General features: G+C 39.2%; 1 protein-coding gene and 1 long non-coding RNA gene across 9 annotated transcripts in view; one reads left to right on the plus strand and one right to left on the minus strand.

The window, feature by feature from the left end:
* The window catches only part of LOC125113519 (uncharacterized), a 608,058-nt gene extending 601,043 nt beyond the window's left edge, over nucleotides 1-7,015 (minus strand). For both annotated transcript variants that reach the window (XR_007131482.1, XR_007131483.1), the window contains exons 1-2: nucleotides 6,953-7,015; nucleotides 6,710-6,773 (exon numbers count right to left, since the gene is read on the minus strand). This is a non-coding gene — a long non-coding RNA (uncharacterized LOC125113519). The remainder of the gene's footprint in view (nucleotides 1-6,709; nucleotides 6,774-6,952) is intronic.
* A 66-nt stretch (nucleotides 7,016-7,081) lies between these two features.
* NBEA (neurobeachin) overlaps nucleotides 7,082-18,884 on the plus strand; it is a 636,767-nt gene continuing 624,964 nt past the window's right edge. For 3 of the 7 annotated variants that reach the window (XM_047756277.1, XM_047756280.1, XM_047756278.1), the window contains exon 1: nucleotides 7,082-7,908. In XM_047756277.1, coding sequence (XP_047612233.1) covers nucleotides 7,621-7,908 — 288 coding nt within the window. In that variant the 5' untranslated portion in view covers nucleotides 7,082-7,620. The remainder of the gene's footprint in view (nucleotides 7,909-18,884) is intronic. The other 4 variants (XM_047756279.1, XM_047756281.1, XM_047756285.1 and 1 more) reach the window with 2 other exon arrangements.

Consider the following 18,884-nt stretch of genomic DNA (forward strand, 5'->3'; position numbering starts at 1 on the left):
ATGCAATTAAATTTTGGTTAATCTTAATGAACATAATTAAAAACAATTTATTTATTCCAAGTAATTTTTGTCTAGAATTAAAATGATTCCCGGGAAACACAAAGGCTAATGGAGTTTTCTGAACCTTTTTAGGCCCAGAGATACAAAATCAGATTGACTCTAGAGACCATCTCTTGGTGGGCCACTTTTACCAAAACAGCAAATACCGCAACCATTCTTTTTCCTTTACATGGATTTTATTCTTTTTACATGAACTTTTCCAATCTCATTATCTTTCATCTGGTACCCTTGGTAAAAATAATGACCTCAGTCTAGGTCACAATGTGGCCATGTAAGAGAATGAGCAAACCTGAGGACCTGGCCATACACAACTGGGATCAAATCTTAATTTTGTCACAGCCTGAAGTATGATCTGCACACCTGACAACCTCTCTTCATGTTAATTTCCATCTTCGAAAAAAATGGGGACACTATCTTATGTAAAGAGCTGAAGTCAGCGTTAGAAATAATACTCATTAACATGCATGGCAGACAGGAGATGAACAGGCTATGGCAGCTATAATGATTAAAAATAGCCAACCCCAAGCCCCATTCTTTAACATACTTGTATTTCTCTAACACGTGAAATTTTTTTTTTTCTTTTTAGGGCTGCATCCACGGCATATGGAGGTTCCCAGGCTAGGGATCTAATCAGAGCTACAGCTGCCGCCCTACACCACAGCCACAGCAACGCTGGATCTGAGCCGCATCTGCCACCTACACCATAGCTTGCCACAACACGGGATCCTTAAGCCACTGAGCAAGGCCAGGGATCGAACCCTGAACCTCACGGTTCCTAGTTGGATTTGTATCTGCTGCGCCATGATGGGAACTCCTGAAAATTTTTTTCAAAAAAAAAAAAAAAAAGACTATACACGTACATTAAAAAAAAAAAAAGAAAACCCACAAAAAAAACCCCACACAACTTCAGTAAAGAGGAGAGCAATGACTACATACATTGTCATGTGGATTTTTTAAATCTCAGAAAATGAAGCAGAGAAGAAGGAAAATACTAATTTGTTTAAGTGGAAATGTGCCAACCTGGGCTATTTAGGGAAAACAGGCCAGAATCATTCTTTTTTTTGCTTTTTAGGACCACACCCATGGCATATGGAGGTTCCTATGCTAGGGGTCCAATCAGAGCTACAGCTACTGGCCTACACTACAGCCACAGCAACTCGGGATCTGAGCCACGTCTGCGACCTATACCACAGCTCATAGCAATGCTGTATCTCCCACCCACTGAGTGAGGCCAGGGATTGAACCCACAACCTCATGGATACTAGTCAGATTCATTTCCCCTGAGCCACAACAGCCTGAAACTTCGTAGCCATTTCCAGCATTTAAAAAAAGAATGATTCTTTCAGGTCACTTTTTTCTAGGTGGTAGCCTGAATGTATTCATTGAGGTGGCATTTCAGCCGGGCAGAATTTCTGCAGGGACGATGAGAGTGCTATGGATAGAAGGAAAAACATGAGCATGGTACCCACGTAGGAAAACATAATGTACTACGTGGGGACAAATTAATTCAAGTTGTCTAACGCATTGTTTCCCAACCAGGTGACCTCACAACTATTGAAAATGATCCACGAACGCTTACACACAGTAGACATTGCTTGTGGACAGAATAAAATGTCAAACACATATATGTCACATGTATACATATTAGTTTCCTAGGGTTTCCGCGACAAGGTACCATAAACTAGATGCCTTAAAACAACAGAATTTGCAGAACAGAAAGACTCATAGATTTTAAAAAACCTATTGTTACCAAAGGGGACACGTGGGTGGGGGGATCAATGGACTGGGGATTTGGGATTGGCATATGCTGAGGGTTATGGGATGATGGGCTAATGGGGGACCTGCTGTATAGCACAGAAAACTCTACCTAATATTCTGTGATAATCTTTGTGGGAAACAAATCTGAAAGAGAATGGATGTGTGTACATGTATAACTGAATCACTTTTTCTATAGCAGAAATAATCACAACATTGTAAATCAACTATACTTCAATAAAATTTTTAAAAATGAAGAAACGCCTCACCAGCACTGCCACCAACAGAAATTTATTCCCTCACAGTTCTCTAGTTTAGAAGTACCAAGGTGTCAACAGAGTCATGCTTTTTCTGAAGGCTCTAAGGATGATTCCTCCCTTGTTATGATGACGTTGTATATAATTCCAGTATAGCCTCGTCTGAACTTGATTACATCTGCAAAGGCTTTGCTTTTGGAAGCAAAGGTCACAGTCTCAGTTTCTGGGGGTAGGACTTGAACATGTCTTTTTAGGGGACACAATTCAACCCACAACTCCATGCGTGTATATGTTTCACATACATGTAGATGTTATGATTTTAAAAACACAAAATTTATTTAAATACCATTATTAAATTGTTAATAGCTTTCCATTCCTATACTTAATCAATGGATACTAAAAGGATAAATCTCTCAGGTAAGAGTCCGGAAGTATACAATTTTTTTTTTAAATGACGAAAAGATTTGTACACATGCAAAGAGATTGGGAGCCATTGTAATAGGGCTCCTGTCAGGAAGATGGACAGAGGTATGGCTAATCTGATGGTGAGTGTATATATGTGTGCGGTGCATTTGCTTCTAGATTTATGTGTATGTTTGAGGGTACATGTGTATATACACCTAGTTCTTTTGAAATTAAGATGACTGAAAATTAGGAAACATCCATTTTGACTAGTCTACCGTTCTTGCATGTGGTAGGCACTCAAGTATTTGTTGGCTGGTCAGCATCAATATTTTAGCCATCCCCAAACAGGGTCAGATTTGTTAACAAATACTGAATTTTTATTTTGTTCCATATTTTCTGTTTAGGAGAAAAAACAGTGGAATGAAAAGGTAGAACTAATAATAGTTGGAAGAAACTGAAGTTTAAGTTTGGTGAGGAAATTGTAACTAGGCACCTCACTAGTCTAAATAGCTTCAGATCCCAGCGCAGGACAAATTATATCCATTGATCTTGAAAGAATGTGTAAACTAGATCACTGAACTCTCCATGGTCTTTGAGGAGTCCTAGAGAAGTAGATGTGCCAGAGGATTACAGTGCCAGTGGGAGTAGGAAGAGATAAATTCTTGAAAACCCACAGCAAGAGGCTGAATATGACTTGTAGGTGAGATTACAGAATGGTAGAACGGCTCATTCATTAGAAGGAAAGCAGTAAGTCCTGTTAGCCAATCAAACACATGTTCTTATTTGTGATACAGTTATCAGAAAAATTGATAATAATTCACATCTATATATTTTTACTTTAATTTTGCTCAAGTACAGAGTGTATCCAGACTTCAACTAGCCAGTTGTCAAGGTCCTCTAAGATATCCTTTTGGACAAACTAGAGAAATATGGGCAGTTATTAGTATAGCATTATACCGAACAGGTGTTTATAAACAACTCAAATCAGTGTTTCACAAACTCTTTGATTATGACTTGCAGTGAGAAATAGATTTTTCATATTATAATCTATTATCTATATAATAGATTTTTCATAATAAGTGTGCATGTACATACACATGTATATGCATAATTAAAATTATGGATGTGCTTAGATGTTTCTCATTCTATATTTTTCTATTATATTTCCTTAAAAATTTTCTGGCTGCCCCCTACTAAATCTATTTGAAGACTCACTAGTGGGCTGGTGTTCACAGTTTGAAAAACATGAACTGATTTCAGTCAGAAAGGTTTTAGGAAATAGAGATGTTTTTATCCTGTTCAATAAAATATTTGGATGAAGGTATAGAAGGATTGTTCTCAAATTTGCAGATAATAAGATAAAACTAAGACAAGTTGTTTTGCCTGATATAATTAAAGTTAAGGAATTTTGAGCAAATTTAAGTAAAATAAAAATTCAATCAAATCTAAAATAGGTAAATTCAATTCTGCACTTTATGTCCAAATCCACTTGTAAAGCTAGTGGACATGTGCTGCTGCCTAGGAGCAGCAAGTCTAGAAACAAAACAAAACAGTAACAAAAAATAGAACCTTGGTGTTTCACTTGACAGTAATTTTAACATGAGAGGAGAATGGACCCAATGTCTTTTGAGAAGCTACTACCTCTCAAACATAAATTACTGTGCATTACATGAATCATTGGTGTCATGTTGCTGGAAAAACGAGAACCAAACCAAACCAAGGCAAACTAATCTGACTTAGGGATATGTTAACAGGAATTCTATTTCTAAAGGTTTAGGTTCAGGTAAGGATCTCCCTCTGTTTGATATTGTCTAAGCTGACCTATGGTTTGAAGTACCCTGGTCAGATAAAGTTTAGAGGAAACCAAGAATCCTGCTCTTTAAGGAACAGGTGAAGGGAATGGGAACATTTAGCCTGGACAACTGCTGTTTTCTATCGTTCATTTTAAAAAATACCTTTAATAAATGTAAATTATAAGCCAGGCACGTACGTCAGCTGCTGAAAACACAAAAATAATTTCAGCATTGTCTTTTTCCACAGCCGATGAAGGGAAAGATTATTTATCAACACTTGCTACTACATGAAGTACCTTAAATGTATTTATTAGCTCCTTTCATCCTTTAGTCCTATGAATCTCTACTTTGGGATGGATAAAATAAGGCTTTGAAGAGAAGTCATTTGCTCAAGATCACACAGATAATTGGGTAGTGAAAGTGGAATCCAAACCCAGGTTCTAGTGAGTCTGGTGACTGTGGTCTTAACCGCTAGGCAATATTGCCTCTTGAAACTCAGATTCATGGGCACTCTTTGAAGGACTGTCCTTTGGAATTATGGGTATGCATCTATTAAAGCAAGACTCTATACAAAATTGATATTCACTGCATTAAATGTTTTTAAATCTGGAGATTTAAAAATGAACCTCATTAAGTTGCCTCTCATTATATAGCTATCTTTTATTTCAAAATAGTGTTAATGCAGATGCAAAGTCATCTGTATACTTGCAAGAGGCTTTGTAGGCTAACAGGAAAAAGACCTACTTGAATTTTCTAAACTGTATGCTTTTGGGGACAGTACTGAAAACATAACTGTGCAATTATAAAACTTGTATGTAGTTATAATTGTTCTTACATTGTTTATGGGTCATTCAACACAGACTGTTACCGTTATACTAAGGGTACAAGGACACATTTCCTTTATGCTGGCTGCTGAGTTGAAATCATTTCATTGAATTCTCACTTCCCAGTGGGGATGTTATTCTCGTTCCTGTTAGTGAACGAGGATACTGCGTTCAATAACTTGAGTAAGTTGTGAATGTGATTCGAAAGCCTGTGTCCGCTTTGGACAGTACCACACTGCCTTCGAGGAGCTGACAGGGAACTGGGGAACACTTTTTAAAGTCTAAAATTAGCAAGAGGTAGAACCTGCTGCCACATATATGAACAGCAGGGTGAAAAGAAGCTAGTGGGATGACCATGTCAGACAGATATATAATTTTAAAATTGTCAAGTTGCCAATGAAAACAGTGTTTGCAAAAGCAGATGCTACTCACTTGGGAGAGATAAAATGCTATAGGTGGATATATGTCACAGGATTTTTCAATGACAGGACACCTAAGTCAAGCTATTAAGACTTAGAGGTTTTGTAAGTTTTCCATACATTTTCAATCTTTCTAACATTTTATAATTCACTAGCTATTTGAGTTCAATGGACATACCAACTACTACTTTTTTCAGAAATTTCTGCTTGACTATTTTAATAATTCAGTCACTTATGCAAGTTTAAACACACACAACTAAGAACTAAGCCTAAGCACCTGTCTTGAAAAATTCTGTTATACAGGACTTATGGTACTTTAGAATTTTAACGTGTTCCAGTATCTTGGGAGTTAATTTGACTAACCAATCCAATTAAATATGAGTAATAAGAAACTGGATTATGACAGATTTGTAGACTGACTGTTTTCATTTGAGATGACAATTAAAATGATTTGAATTTACCTCAAGATACCTAATAGTTTTGGTGTCTTACAATACATCTTTACTGAAAAGGGCACACCTCATGAAATATTAAATAAAATTACATCCTTCATTTCAAGGAAGAAAACAGCAGTCATGCTTATTTCGTTTTAATTCAATACAAGCAGCAAGACTGTTGTGTACATTTTAATACCTTTTTAAATAAAGTAATTTTTTCTCTCTATATATGTGAAGATGCAAAAGTCTACTTTTATCACAGATGAAGGCTGGCAGAGAAATACCTATCTTTTAGGGTAATTTCCAAATCCTCTAAAGTGTGCATGCCTAAGAAAAAGGGAGGTATCATTAATTGACCTCATACCTGGGGATCGCTAAGGATTTTTCAAATGTGGCATTTGTTGCTCCCACCAAACTACTACCCCAGACTGCACACAATGCAATCTTTCAAGGCTGGGAAGTGAGTTCAAGAACTGTCTGTTGTTCAGAGATCCATCCAGAGCGGATCACTGTTTGACAAGTTCTATTTTAAGTCGCGCCTGTGTGTGCAGGTGTCAGCCTCTTTCATGGCCGTAGAAAAAGACCCATTACACTCCCATCTGTATCCTTTCCCCTACAAAGCGGGAGCGTTCCCCACAGTGCGTTTGTTTCTGCTTTGCCAGCCACTTTTTCACTGGGAAATTCCGGGGAGGGCCTGGCGGGAAGGACTGTGGGGAAGGGCGAAGAGGGGTGGAAAGAGGTCGTCTGCCACTCCCCTACCTTACAAGGCACGTGGCACTGGCAGTAGCAGCAGCTGGGTGCGACGACGAAGATGAATCTCCCCCTAGCAAGAGGATATTGAGGGAATAAGGAGGTGGCAGCGAAGGCAAGACACACACACTCTGTGTCCTTCCCCACAGGGAGAATCCACCCTCCAGGGAGAAATTACGAGGAAGCCACCACCCGCCCCGCCTCCGCCAGCTCGCCCCAGTGTCTGGCAGCGGTCCCCATGCACCTGCTCACCTGTCTATCCGTTCAGAGCGGTTGGGGGAGGGACAAGGGGTGTCGGGGTGGGTGGGTGGAAGGAGAAGGAGGGCAGGGCGAAAGAGGGGGTGCAGCGAGGGCTCCGCCCCCCGGAGGCTCTGCGCAGGCGCAGTGGCCGCTACCGCAGGCAGGGGGCGGCAACATGGCGGAGTGAGCGGCGGCGTCGGGGCTTCACAACAACAGTGGCGCCCATAGCAGCGGCGGCGGCAGCGTCAGTAGCGTCGGCCCCAGCCTGGGCTTCAGCGCCGGCCAGCGACGCGGCCAGCTGCTCGCGCCTCAGGGCTTTTCCGAGCAGCGGCAGCATCTCCGCGGGGGGCGGGCCGGGCCGGACGGACCGGGAGGGGGAGCGTGAGGAGGCAGCGGCGGCAGCAGCGGCACAGCTGCTGGGCGGGCACTGCCACTCGCCGGGCAGCGGTTAGCGGCGCCGCCACCACCGGGAATAAGCCTGAGAATAACCCACCGCCTCCGCCGGGGAGGGCGCCGGAGCGGGCCGGGCTGAGGCGCAGGCGGGGAGCGGGCCCGGCGCCGCGGCGCTGGTGGATGCTGGGGCTCCGAGGCGACGGCCGGGGGGCGGGGGCCGAGGCAGGTATAACGGTACCGGCGGAGGCAGCGCCGCCGCTCTTGCCTTCTCCCCAGGAGGGGGGCAAATGGCGAGCGAGAAACCGGGCCCGGGGCTCGAGCCTCAGCCCGTGGGGCTCATCGCCGTCGGGGCCGGAGGCGGAGGCGGCGGGGGCAGCGCCGGTGGCGGCAGCGGGGGCAGCGGGATGGGGGAGCTGAGGGGGCCGTCCGGCTCCGGCTCGGTGGTGCTGCCCGCGGGGATGATTAACCCTTCGGTGCCGATCCGCAACATCCGGATGAAATTCGCAGTGTTGATTGGACTCATACAGGTCGGAGAGGTCAGCAACAGGGACATCGTGGAGACGGTGCTCAACCTGGTAAGGGAAAATGCGTGCTCGCCTTGTGCCTCCCAGCCCCCAGGGCCCCCCTCCCCAGGCGCTGGCTCCCACCCTCCACCTCCCGGGTCACACACGCAGCGCGTCCCTGCGAGCACAGATCGTCCAGCGGGTATTGCCCAGCGGGTGACCTGCCTGCGCGCAGCTGAAGCCGTGCCACCTCCCAGCTCTCCTCTGGTCCTCTCCTGCCACCTGAGCGCAGTGGCCAACTTAACACCGCTTATTATCACTTCTCATGACTGCGAGTAGTCAGTCATTCCTTGCCGTGCAGGTTTTGGGTCGACTTGAGAGTTTAGTTAGGGGGAGCGGAAGGCCTCCTTTTCTCTGGGGTTCTTTCTCCCACACTCTTAATTGTCCGTGGCGTCGCTCTCCGAGGATGGAAGCCTTGCGCCTGGAGCCTAAATTCCCCCGTGCTGCTGAAATGTGAAAAGCTCCAACTTGAGCTGCTGGGATGTGATGTTTTCGAATGAAGAGGAAAATGATGCAGTTTTGCATCTGCCTTTAAATATATATCCGAGGCTGTGTTGGAGAGTGTTGTGGCTGTATCTTCCCTCCACCCCCACCCCATCTCTCTTTAGATCGCTTTCCTTTCTTTGTAATATTGCCCTCAATATGCTGACCTCTTCGTCATTTTTGTGGACATGAGGTGTTAAAATGTGAGGGCACCAAATCATACAGGTTGGTTTCTATGGTTGCCTTCAGAGAGCGTGGCGAGTAGATAAAGACTGGAGGAAAGGTGTTAAATTCAGCCCTGGGTTTTGGTTTCTTTCATGATAAGAAAGAGTTACTGCAGAACTGTGTATGACTTAATGTTTTGCGATATCTATCTACGGAGCGGCTAAGATGCGTTCAAGATGTCAGGGGAAGACATAGGGAAGAAATAATGAGAAGAGACTCATAAATTTCGGATAGTAAGACTAGTTCATTAAAGACTAGTTCATTTTAAAATTCTTTGTAAATGTAGTTTTTGCTGCAGCTGAGCTTTTGAAACAGTTTCCTCTGCAATATCTTGTCTTTGATACACTGTAAGATTGGGTTTTGGAAGGCAAGGCTTAAATCAGAGCAATCAGTTGACTATTGTATTTGGTGTAGAGTCACAGGAATATAAAAATATGCTTGCAAAGAGATTTTATAACACCCATACAGTCAGAATCTTCAGCTAAGCAATTATTATTTGATCTATTGGAACATTGAAAGAAAGCTGCAGCTACAGCAGAGGTGCCCTGAGACATGGATTAGATAATGTCTATGGTTTTTTTACCTTTTAAATTCACAGAAAAGTTAAAGCCTTTTTTTTTTTTTTTTTTTTTTTTGCTAGGGTGTCAAAGATAGACTATCTGACTTTGCTTTGCTGTATTTATTACTGTTTAAATGCCAAACACCTCCTTGTATTTCTATGTACCCTTCAAACAAATCATGACAAAAAGTCAGTGTAAGTTTGGGGGACTCTCACTGCATTGGCATAACCAAATTCTTTTCAAAACACTGATAGAAATACTGTTTTTTGGGGCGTTTTCAGTTAAACCATTTGCAAATAGGAGATTAGTACTTGCCTTTTATTCATTTTTTTTTCTTTTTAAAAGGAAAGATCTCAAAATGTTAGTAGGTTAGCAGGTACTATATTTCTCTAAATTTAAAATAAAACATTTTAAGTTTTTCCATTTTTGTTTTTAGTTTTTCCAGATTTCCAATATCATTTTTACTTTTTATGATGTGATATTGGGTTATCTTAATAAGTATTTATATGCTTACTTAATACATTTGAACGTGATAAGAGCCATTGGAGGCTCTCACAGGCTGGAAACTGACTTGAATGTGTAACCAGTTTGGATTCTGCAGCAGTAGCAGTGTATGCTGGAACAGTTCTTAACAGATGGGGTTCTATACAGTAGGTTAAGAAATGAAGTGAAGTATTTCTTTTGAAGTAAAAAAAAAAATTTAACTCTCTTCAGTGCAGTGAAAATCTGGCATGAAGTCTCAGTTTGCAAATATTATTTTAAAAGTTAACTTTACTGTTAAGCTTAGAGTAATTAGAAATAGGGTTATACTGACTTGGTACATCCCCAGATCCACTTAGGATCTTGTAACTGCTTTGATTTTTGTAATAAAAGAAGATAGGTTTAAAATTTCTTTAGACATATTTAAAGAATATGTTTGGTCTTTAAATGGAAACTTTTGGGGAAAAGGATAAATGACAAAAGGAGCTATTTACTATTAGGTTGTTAATTATATTGAGTGTGGAATACACGTTAGTCATTTGCAGTGTAAATTTTTTTGAATGGTAGGCTTAGTAACTTATCTTACTGATATTTCTTATGATGAAAATTGCTTGCAAAAATTTAAGCTGATTGAGAAAATATTTGGAGACCATAGGCAGTTAAAAATATCTATCAAAACTTGATTCTATTTACTTAATGAATAAATCAGAAAAATCCATTTAGGGCACTCAGTGACTTGCTAAAGGTTGGATGCCTCTAATATTATCTCCGAATTCAGTTTTTTCGGTTTTCAGTCTTAAAATATTAACTAAAAAAGTTGTTGGAAATAGTGAAATATCTATCACAGTGCTTTCTGTGATAGGAAAGAGAAAAACTAATCAAACTTCAAAACAGTTTCTACCTTAAACAAAACCCTGTTTCAGTCACTTTTCTTAAAACATTTTTCTTCCCTTTTTTCCTGTACATTCTTTTTCTTTATATAATGAGAATACTAATACTTGGTTTTTAGGTTTCTCACATGGCTTGCCCAAAGAATTACAAGTTTTGCAGAGTAAAGTATAAGTATACAAGCATGCACTAAAATATAGGACTTCTTGAACGCAGCCATGGTTGTAATTTTTATCTTTTTGGGGGGGAGGAGGCAAAGGTAGAGATCCATTTCCACTATTAGGTGGATTGCGGGTGTTTGTTGAAGAATCACCAGTGGAATGAGAAATAAAATGAGTAATTTCCATTGTAGATGAATATATTTGTACAATGATATTATAGTTGTATTAAATATTCAAATATGAGATGGATAGTATCAGAAAGATGAATTCAAGTTTGTGAATAGATTATAATGAGAGCATATTGTCAAGGATTTTCATTGTAGCTTTACTAATGAAAGAAACTGATCATCAACAAACTTTGGCTTTGGGAAGAATTATTTAATGTGGCAGTGTAGGAGCATTTCACTATAGAAAAGGAATTTTGCTGGCTGTTTCATTTATAAAACAGGTATACTACTTAATCCATGGCTTCCTTTGTAAACATACTTAACAGATAGTTATGTAAGGTTTTTCCTTCCTTGAAGTAAATTCTGTGTTTTATTTTTCTAATCACAGGTTTGATATAAACATAATTTTAAAATAAAAGAATATTTGCTTAAATAATTCACAATAGGTTTTTTTTTTAATTGAATAGCTGTCCCAGGTGGTATAAACCTATAGCATCTAATTTGTAGGTTTTTTTTCCCATAAATTGGACAACATATTAGTGTATTGTTAGCTATAGAAAATATTTCCTCTCATGATTTTTTTAAAAAACATTCTAAGTGGCATGCTATGTATTCCATTAAAAGCATAACAAGACACTTTTAGGGGATTTTGTGGGCCGTTTTCCTCTCTTCTCTTGACTTATGGATCATGGTATTATTGTTAAAAAGAAATTTCATTCTTCTATACATAGATGTGACAGTAACTTTTCTTCCTTAGAGTTTTTTCATTCGCAGCAAGATAGTCAGAATAATTTATGTTTTAAAGATATTCATAATTTCACAAATAAAAATGTGCTTTTGAACTAAATTTTAAAAATATGTGGTTGTATTTTAGAATCATGGAAGTCCGTAACAATAAAACCGCATATTTAAATTAAAAAGAGAATTTCTTGCATTTTAATTTATGTTGATATATAACACTTTTCATATTAATTTGAATTACATTTTATTCTTCTTATCAGGTATTGAAAGTTAGATTGAGTGCATATGTAAATTGGAAGTTTCACTGTCTTAAGGAGTTCTGAGTTTTTTCTGAAAAGTATTAATTTAGTCATATAATGACGTTAAGCAGTGTATATTCTATAATCTGCGATCAGGTACATTAATTTTTCATAAGTATTTTGTATATTGCTAGTGAGTTTTTGGCAAATACTATGTGGTTAATTAAATGTATCTCAGAATTCCCTCTTCTTTTGCTATATATTCTCCAAACACAGTGTCAAGAAATTCATTGGTTCCAACAAACTTAACTCCCATTTTGGATTATTGATGAAGTGGTATTATAAAATTCAGTTGTCCACATTTTTTGTTATTTAGTTTAATATTATTTTGCATCAGTTTCATAGGTTTTTCATCTATTGCCCATACTTCTCATATTTTATGCATTATCAGCGTATCTCCTTATACAAAGATATACCTATCACTCTCTAGTATTGTGTGTAGTATTTAGTATCTGGTTATCTATATGTTTCCCCTTGATGCTGTGAACTCTGTGAGGAAAGAAGCATATATTATATATATTTATTTTTGTATATTTGGCATTTGGATAAGTTAAGTGAGTTTTGAGTATGCAGGACACCATTATTAGGAAGTAGAGGACCAGTTTCAAGTTTCTGAAATTCTGTTCAGCAGTAGGGCCCAGACCCAAGATCGTAAAATAAATTATACTCACATAAATTTAATGTATTACCTATTCTTATAATTAGAAATACGTTGACGGTGTATGATGTTATCTATGTAGGCTTTACTATGAAGGTAAATATTAATTTGAACTGATATCTTGGAATAAGTAAGATCTGATGAATACTTTCCCATATGTGTTTGCCAAATACGTGAGCACATTATTTTTAAGATCACATTATTTTAAATAAAGAATGTGCATATTGTATTGAATAGGAATTTTTAAAGGTATTGTTAGCATTTTTCATGTCACCAGGAATAGTGATCATTTTTTATTTTTGTCTGTCTTGCATACATTTCCTCTTTTTGGTAATAGTACCTCAGTTTTCCTTTAATGAACCATTCTCCATTTTTAGTGTAACTGGTGGGTTCATATGGGCTGGTATGTAATTCAGACACATCTGGAATCACCACGATGGGCTTGGGGGATAAGCGTTTAACTCGAGAGGAGCCATAGGTCAGTCACAGGACTTGGGTTGGAACTCTTCCCATTGGGAATGCTGGACTGGTAGATTCATCTTGTAGCTGTGGGCACCTGTATTAGAATTTGACCAAATGTGAAGCCAAGAGAAAGAACATACTCTTTTTTTTTTTTTGGTCTTTTTGCCTTTTCTTGGGCTGCTCTCCCTCGGCATATGGAGGTTCCCAGGCTAGGGGTCTAATCGGAGCTGTAGCCGCCGGCCTACGCCAGAGCCACAGCAATGCAGGATCCGAGCCGTGTCTGCAACCTACACCACAGCTCACGGCAATGCCGGATCGTTAACCCACTGAGCAAGGGCAGGAATCGAACCCGCAACCTCATGGTTCCTAGTCGGATTTGTCAACCACTGTGCCACGATGGGAATTCCAAGAACATATTCTTGATCCTGCTCGAGCACCTGGAGTTTCTGTGCTGTAGTGATTATCTTAACATTACATCCTCTCATTTAAAGTTTCTTCTTATTATTGTTATTAGCTTCAAGTCAGTTTAAATTGGGTTTTTGTCACTTGTAAATGAAAAGAATCCTTACTAGCATAGACATTTGTAACTGGAAGTGGGACCTTCTAGGAAGAGACTTGAATGTTGAAATGGAGTGGAAGGAATTCCCCTAGCAATTACATTTAAGGAACTAGGAACAGCTGTTTTGTTTTTCACTTGTGTTATCTTTGCCTTTGGAGCTACTGAGACTGGAACTTTAGGGATGCTCAAGTGTTTTGACCATTTCTTGGGGCCTCTTATAGTGTCTTATAAGAAGAGAATTTGCCTTCATCCAAGCTGGCATGCTTGAAAGCAGAGAGGAAAGAAAATATTGTCTTTCCAAGTAAGAGAGGCCCTTTCTGTTTGTAGCTGCCATCCAAGATAGCAGAAGTCAGAAAATCCAGAACCTTGAAGGTTGGAAAGCCTTTTTTTTTTTTTTTTTTCCCCCCAACCTATGTTAAAACCGGTAAGAGGAAAGCAGGAGTTTAAAAATTGCAAGCTTCTCTCAAGCACCTCATGCATTATACTCCCAGCCTCCTTGACCAGAGTGACAGTCCAGTTACTAGAGAGTTTTAAAAGAGGATGCAACCAGGGAATAAGTGATAGAATGGCTGTGCCTCCTCATCTAGCTTATCATTTCACATTGCTTCAAGAAAGATCATTAAGCAGAGGATTCTAAGGGGTGAGTACTGTGAAGACCTATTGCTAAGAGACTGAACATGGCTATGAAGCTTAAAAGGTAGATTGGTAACTTTATCTTGACAAGATCTCTGGCTCTGGTTGCTAGTTTAACCAGTTGACTGAAATAAATTGACCAAAAGCTTACTAAGCTTTTAGGGAAGCTATTTCCAGAATAACCTCAAGCCTCATAAATAAGGAACTGTGTTGTTTTACTAGAATAAGGCAGTTCTAAGCCTCAGTAAGAGCTAGTGGGCTGCTTAAGCATCCAGCTGCCAGAAGGAAAATCTGAGACCACAGAGGATAGTGGACAAATGAGTCATCTGAGAAGGTGGTAATAAGTGCATCCAAGTTGGTTGACCAAGGGACTCCATTGCCATGACGGGGAATTCTTGCTACAATAACCAGTAGTATATGGTCTGTGCTTTGAATTAGTAACCATGGTTTGTTCATTATTTGTTTGCAAACCAGCTCCTATGCAGAGGGCAAGGAGAGACCAAAGAAAAGATGCAGACCATTCAAGATTGGTAGGTGGCAAGTTTATTAAGCACGGGAACGTATGAGGCTTGTCTTAGGTGCCTGCAGGATGAATGGGTCTCCACACCTGGCCACCAGAATCTTTAAAAGTTTATATAGAGACCTTAGCTGAGTTCAGTCATGTATACCATCCACGTGATTTCAGCAATACCTTGACCTCTCAAGGCTCTGTACTTGGAGCTGCTCCCACTGTGGGAACAGTAGGCAGAACATTCTAAGGATGGTGGCAAGGATGAGGAGCCTCTGCTTGCCCAGGCCTAGCCCATGGGTTAGCTGGTGGTCATGTCCTCCTCATTATCTCCTTCATGTTTACCTTCTCCAGTCTTCTAAGCCGGCATTATTATTATTTGTTTTTCTTTCACCATTGTATGTTGATTTTATGAGGGATATAAATTTACTATGTGGTTATATATTGTCAGATGATAAGGTACCCCCCGAAATGCATGTTTGAACTTAACCAAGAATAATATTCATAAAACAAAGATTCCAGACTTGTAGCTGAATCCAATAACTTGACACTCTCTTTGTCCCCCTTGCTGCCTCTCCCACCTGTGGTGAAGTGATGAGTGCATTTTCTGTTGTGGCTAAGATAGTAACATTGTTAAACATGGATACTTAAGAAATTTTGTATATTTCACTATGGAAAGAAGGGAGCATATAAGGTGGATGGGCAGCCAAGGGTTAGCATGTTAGGGATTCCTGTTGGTTTGGGCTGTGTAGCATCCATTCCTTTTGCTGCTAACAGTTCTAAATTTTTTGATATTCCTTTGAGGTGTCATCTCTTCTTGATTTTTGGTTTATATGGTTTGGGGTTTCCCTGGACTCTGTTCTACTTTCCTGGACCAGAAACAGAAACTGTACCTGGCCCATCAGCCACAGATAAATTGGTTAAAAATCTACCTGCATATCTGAGAAACATCACTGGAGTTGCTAAGATGTTAGAATGTCAGTCTAGATTTGATTCGGCACTCTACCTACCAGGAAGGCAGCGTATATTGAGAATAGAGCCATCACAGAGGCACTGAGAACCAAGATACCAATCACCAGTGGCATCTTTGGAGCCTTTCAAGTCAACTATATTTCCAGGCTTTTCAGTGCATTATGCTAATACATTTCTTGTTTTGGTTAAGCCAGTTTGAATCATCTTTCTATTTGTTGCACTGCAGTTATTCCTAAGATTTGGAAGTAAAAAGTTTTTTAAAAACCTTAGGTATTAAGTATCATAAAACACATCAGAAGAAAAATATTAATTTGGCGAAGGACTAGATGCATTTCAAGAGAGAAGGAATGGACATTGCTAATTATTACAAAAATTCATCTTCACTAAATAAGAAAATAAAGAAGTAGTGAGATACCATGAAAAAGAAATGATTACAAAGAAAATTACCAGTTTTTTTCCTTGCATGCTAAAATAATCTTTTTTTTTTTTTGTCTTTTTGCTATTTCTTGGGCCGCTCCCTCGGCATATGGAGGTTCCCGGGCTAGGGGTCTAATCGGAGCTGTGGCCGCCAGCCTACGCCAGAGCCACAGCAACGCAGGATCTGAGCCGCGTCTGCAACCTATACCACAGCTCACGGCAACGCCGGATCGTTAACCCACTGAGCAAGGGCAGGGACCGAACCCGCAACCTCATGGTTCCTAGTGGGATTCGTTAACCACTGTGCCACGACGGGAACTCCTAAAATAATCTTAAATTATGTCATTGAGAATGTAAAATGTTACAGCTGTTCTGAATGATATTTTCCCATAGGCATCAAGAAGGGTAAAGAAGTGGTTCTTATCATTAATCCTTAGTTCTTTAGGCTAAGGAAAAGTGACCTATGGGCAGATAGGAGGGTTAAATGTAGTTTAATAATACAAAAAGTTGGCAGTACCCCAAATGTTCAACAACAGGAGCAGGTTAAATCTTTTTACATTTATGTTATGAAATATTATATAGCCATTAAATCTTTATGTGACTTAGTTTCCTTGTGTGTAAAAGGAGTTACTGCATAAGGCTGTTGTACAGGTTGACTAAATATGTGTAAAATGCTTGGTACAAAGCTAACTTTGTGTAATGCTTACCACTGTTATTTTTATGCATATCTTGAGCCTCATGATCATCTGAGCATAGAAAAAAAAAATGATCTAACTAAAACTGAGTTGTTCTGTTTTAGTTTAGGGTACCTGAGCCAGTGAACCTATCAGACAAAGGTTCCAGATATCCTCAGTTCATGATCTCCTAATCAAACATAAGGAATCTGTTCTTCTCAATCCTGCCTAGTTTTTAACAGTGTGACTGGGGTAGTTTTTCCTAATGGAAAACTGTGGAAGGAATAAACAAGAGGTGACACAGATTCTTTTGCCTAGAATGCCTCCCATCTCTTTTTTCTTTCACATAGTTGAATTTCTTTGTAGGTGTAGGACATTAAGGATGATTCTGGGTAAATAATACCTCCCTCCTGGAGTATTAGCTTAAATATTTAGAAGACTACTTGAGTAACCTTAGAGGCAAGTTAGAGGACTGAAAATTATTTTCTGATCAGTTGTTTTTTTAGAAAATAATAGTGTATATTTTTTAGCTCTTAACTATTTACAGTGTATCTGTGAAATTGTGCTGCATTTAACTAATCCTCAGAGTAACTCCCTTTTCAGAGGCAGTTCTCTCACTATAGATGTGGAAACTAAGACTACAAGAAATATGAAGTATTAGACAAGGTTATCCAGGTCTTAAGTACCAGGTCTAGGACTCAGGTCATCAGATTAAGATTCTTTTCCATTGTAAAACAAAAAATTCCAGCTACTTAGAAATTATCCCAATGGCCTGCATTATATGAAGAGATGATGCTGGAAGGGGAGGGACCAGTGAGCTTCAGTGAGTTGGTTCTGTGACAGAGAATGCCCCCCATACTGTTCGCAGGAAATGAAAACAAATGCAGGACAATTTGGTGGATTTGTACATAAAATGATTTAATGACCTATATTGTAATGAATTAATTTTTGAGTTTTGGGGATTTGGTTATACAGTATTATAAATGGTAACTAGCTTTGAATTGTGTATCTTTCCACTAGTCAGAGCGTGGATATTTTAAATCTTACTCTGAACAAGAATATAATAGTATGCATTATTATATTTATTTTATACAGAAAAAGTAGGTTTGTCATATTTTATTGTTAATCAGATGAATTACCACATATACCATGTTTGGATAAAACAAATGAGTTATAGAAGGAATTATATTAGAGTCTTGGAGGTAAAATTTTCAATAATTGTGATTCCCTTTTTAGTTTGCTAGAGTTGAGCAAACATTGATTAATAACAAATTTTACAGAAATATAAATGTCTAGATATATTTCTCTTTAGCCCCTACTTTCATTTTCTGAGATTAATAACCTGCAGCTGATTTAAAGATGGTATATAAGTGGAGTTTCTGCTGTGGTGCAGTGGGTTAAGAATCTGACTGCAGAGGCTTGTTTCACTGCCAAGTGTGGGTTCAGTCCCTGGCCCAGTGCAGTCAGTGTGTTTAAACGATCCTGTCTCAGGTAGCAGTTGTGGCTCAGATTCAGTCAATGGCCCTGGAACTTCCATATGATGTGAGTGTGGCCATTAGAGAGAGAGAGGGAGAGAGAGAGGAAGGGATGGAGAGAAGGAGAGAAGTATTTCCAATGTTATTTTAAAACTTTTCAAGTTTGGGGAAAGAATCGGCCTTAGAGAATTGGGTTTGATTTCATACCTTGTGTTTTTAATATCCTCTACCAACCCGTTTGAAATACAAGTGGGCTAACTTAAATATAATAAGTAAACAATGGCTGAAATTAAGGGGCTGGTCCAAGATTACAGGGCATGTTCTGTTTCTAGGCCTCTTGCTCTCTAATAATAGTGATGATGACAGTGATAGCAGCTTACACTTATTTCATCTTTACATACCAAGCGGTATGTTAAGCATATAATATACATTATCTTATTGTATCATCCTGACCTGGAATATAAAATCTTCAATGAAGTAAAAGTTATTATCTTTCTAAGTTAAACTAAATCTGGAATTTTAAGAGAAGTGTTTTTAGCTCTAACTGTATAAGCAATATTTTATTATAAAATGTCATAGAATTATTTTACTTGATTTGTATTAATTTTCTATAACTTGATTGCCCT

This window comes from Phacochoerus africanus, chromosome 13, assembly GCF_016906955.1.
Source record: "Phacochoerus africanus isolate WHEZ1 chromosome 13, ROS_Pafr_v1, whole genome shotgun sequence".
Taxonomy (NCBI): domain Eukaryota; kingdom Metazoa; phylum Chordata; class Mammalia; order Artiodactyla; family Suidae; genus Phacochoerus; species Phacochoerus africanus.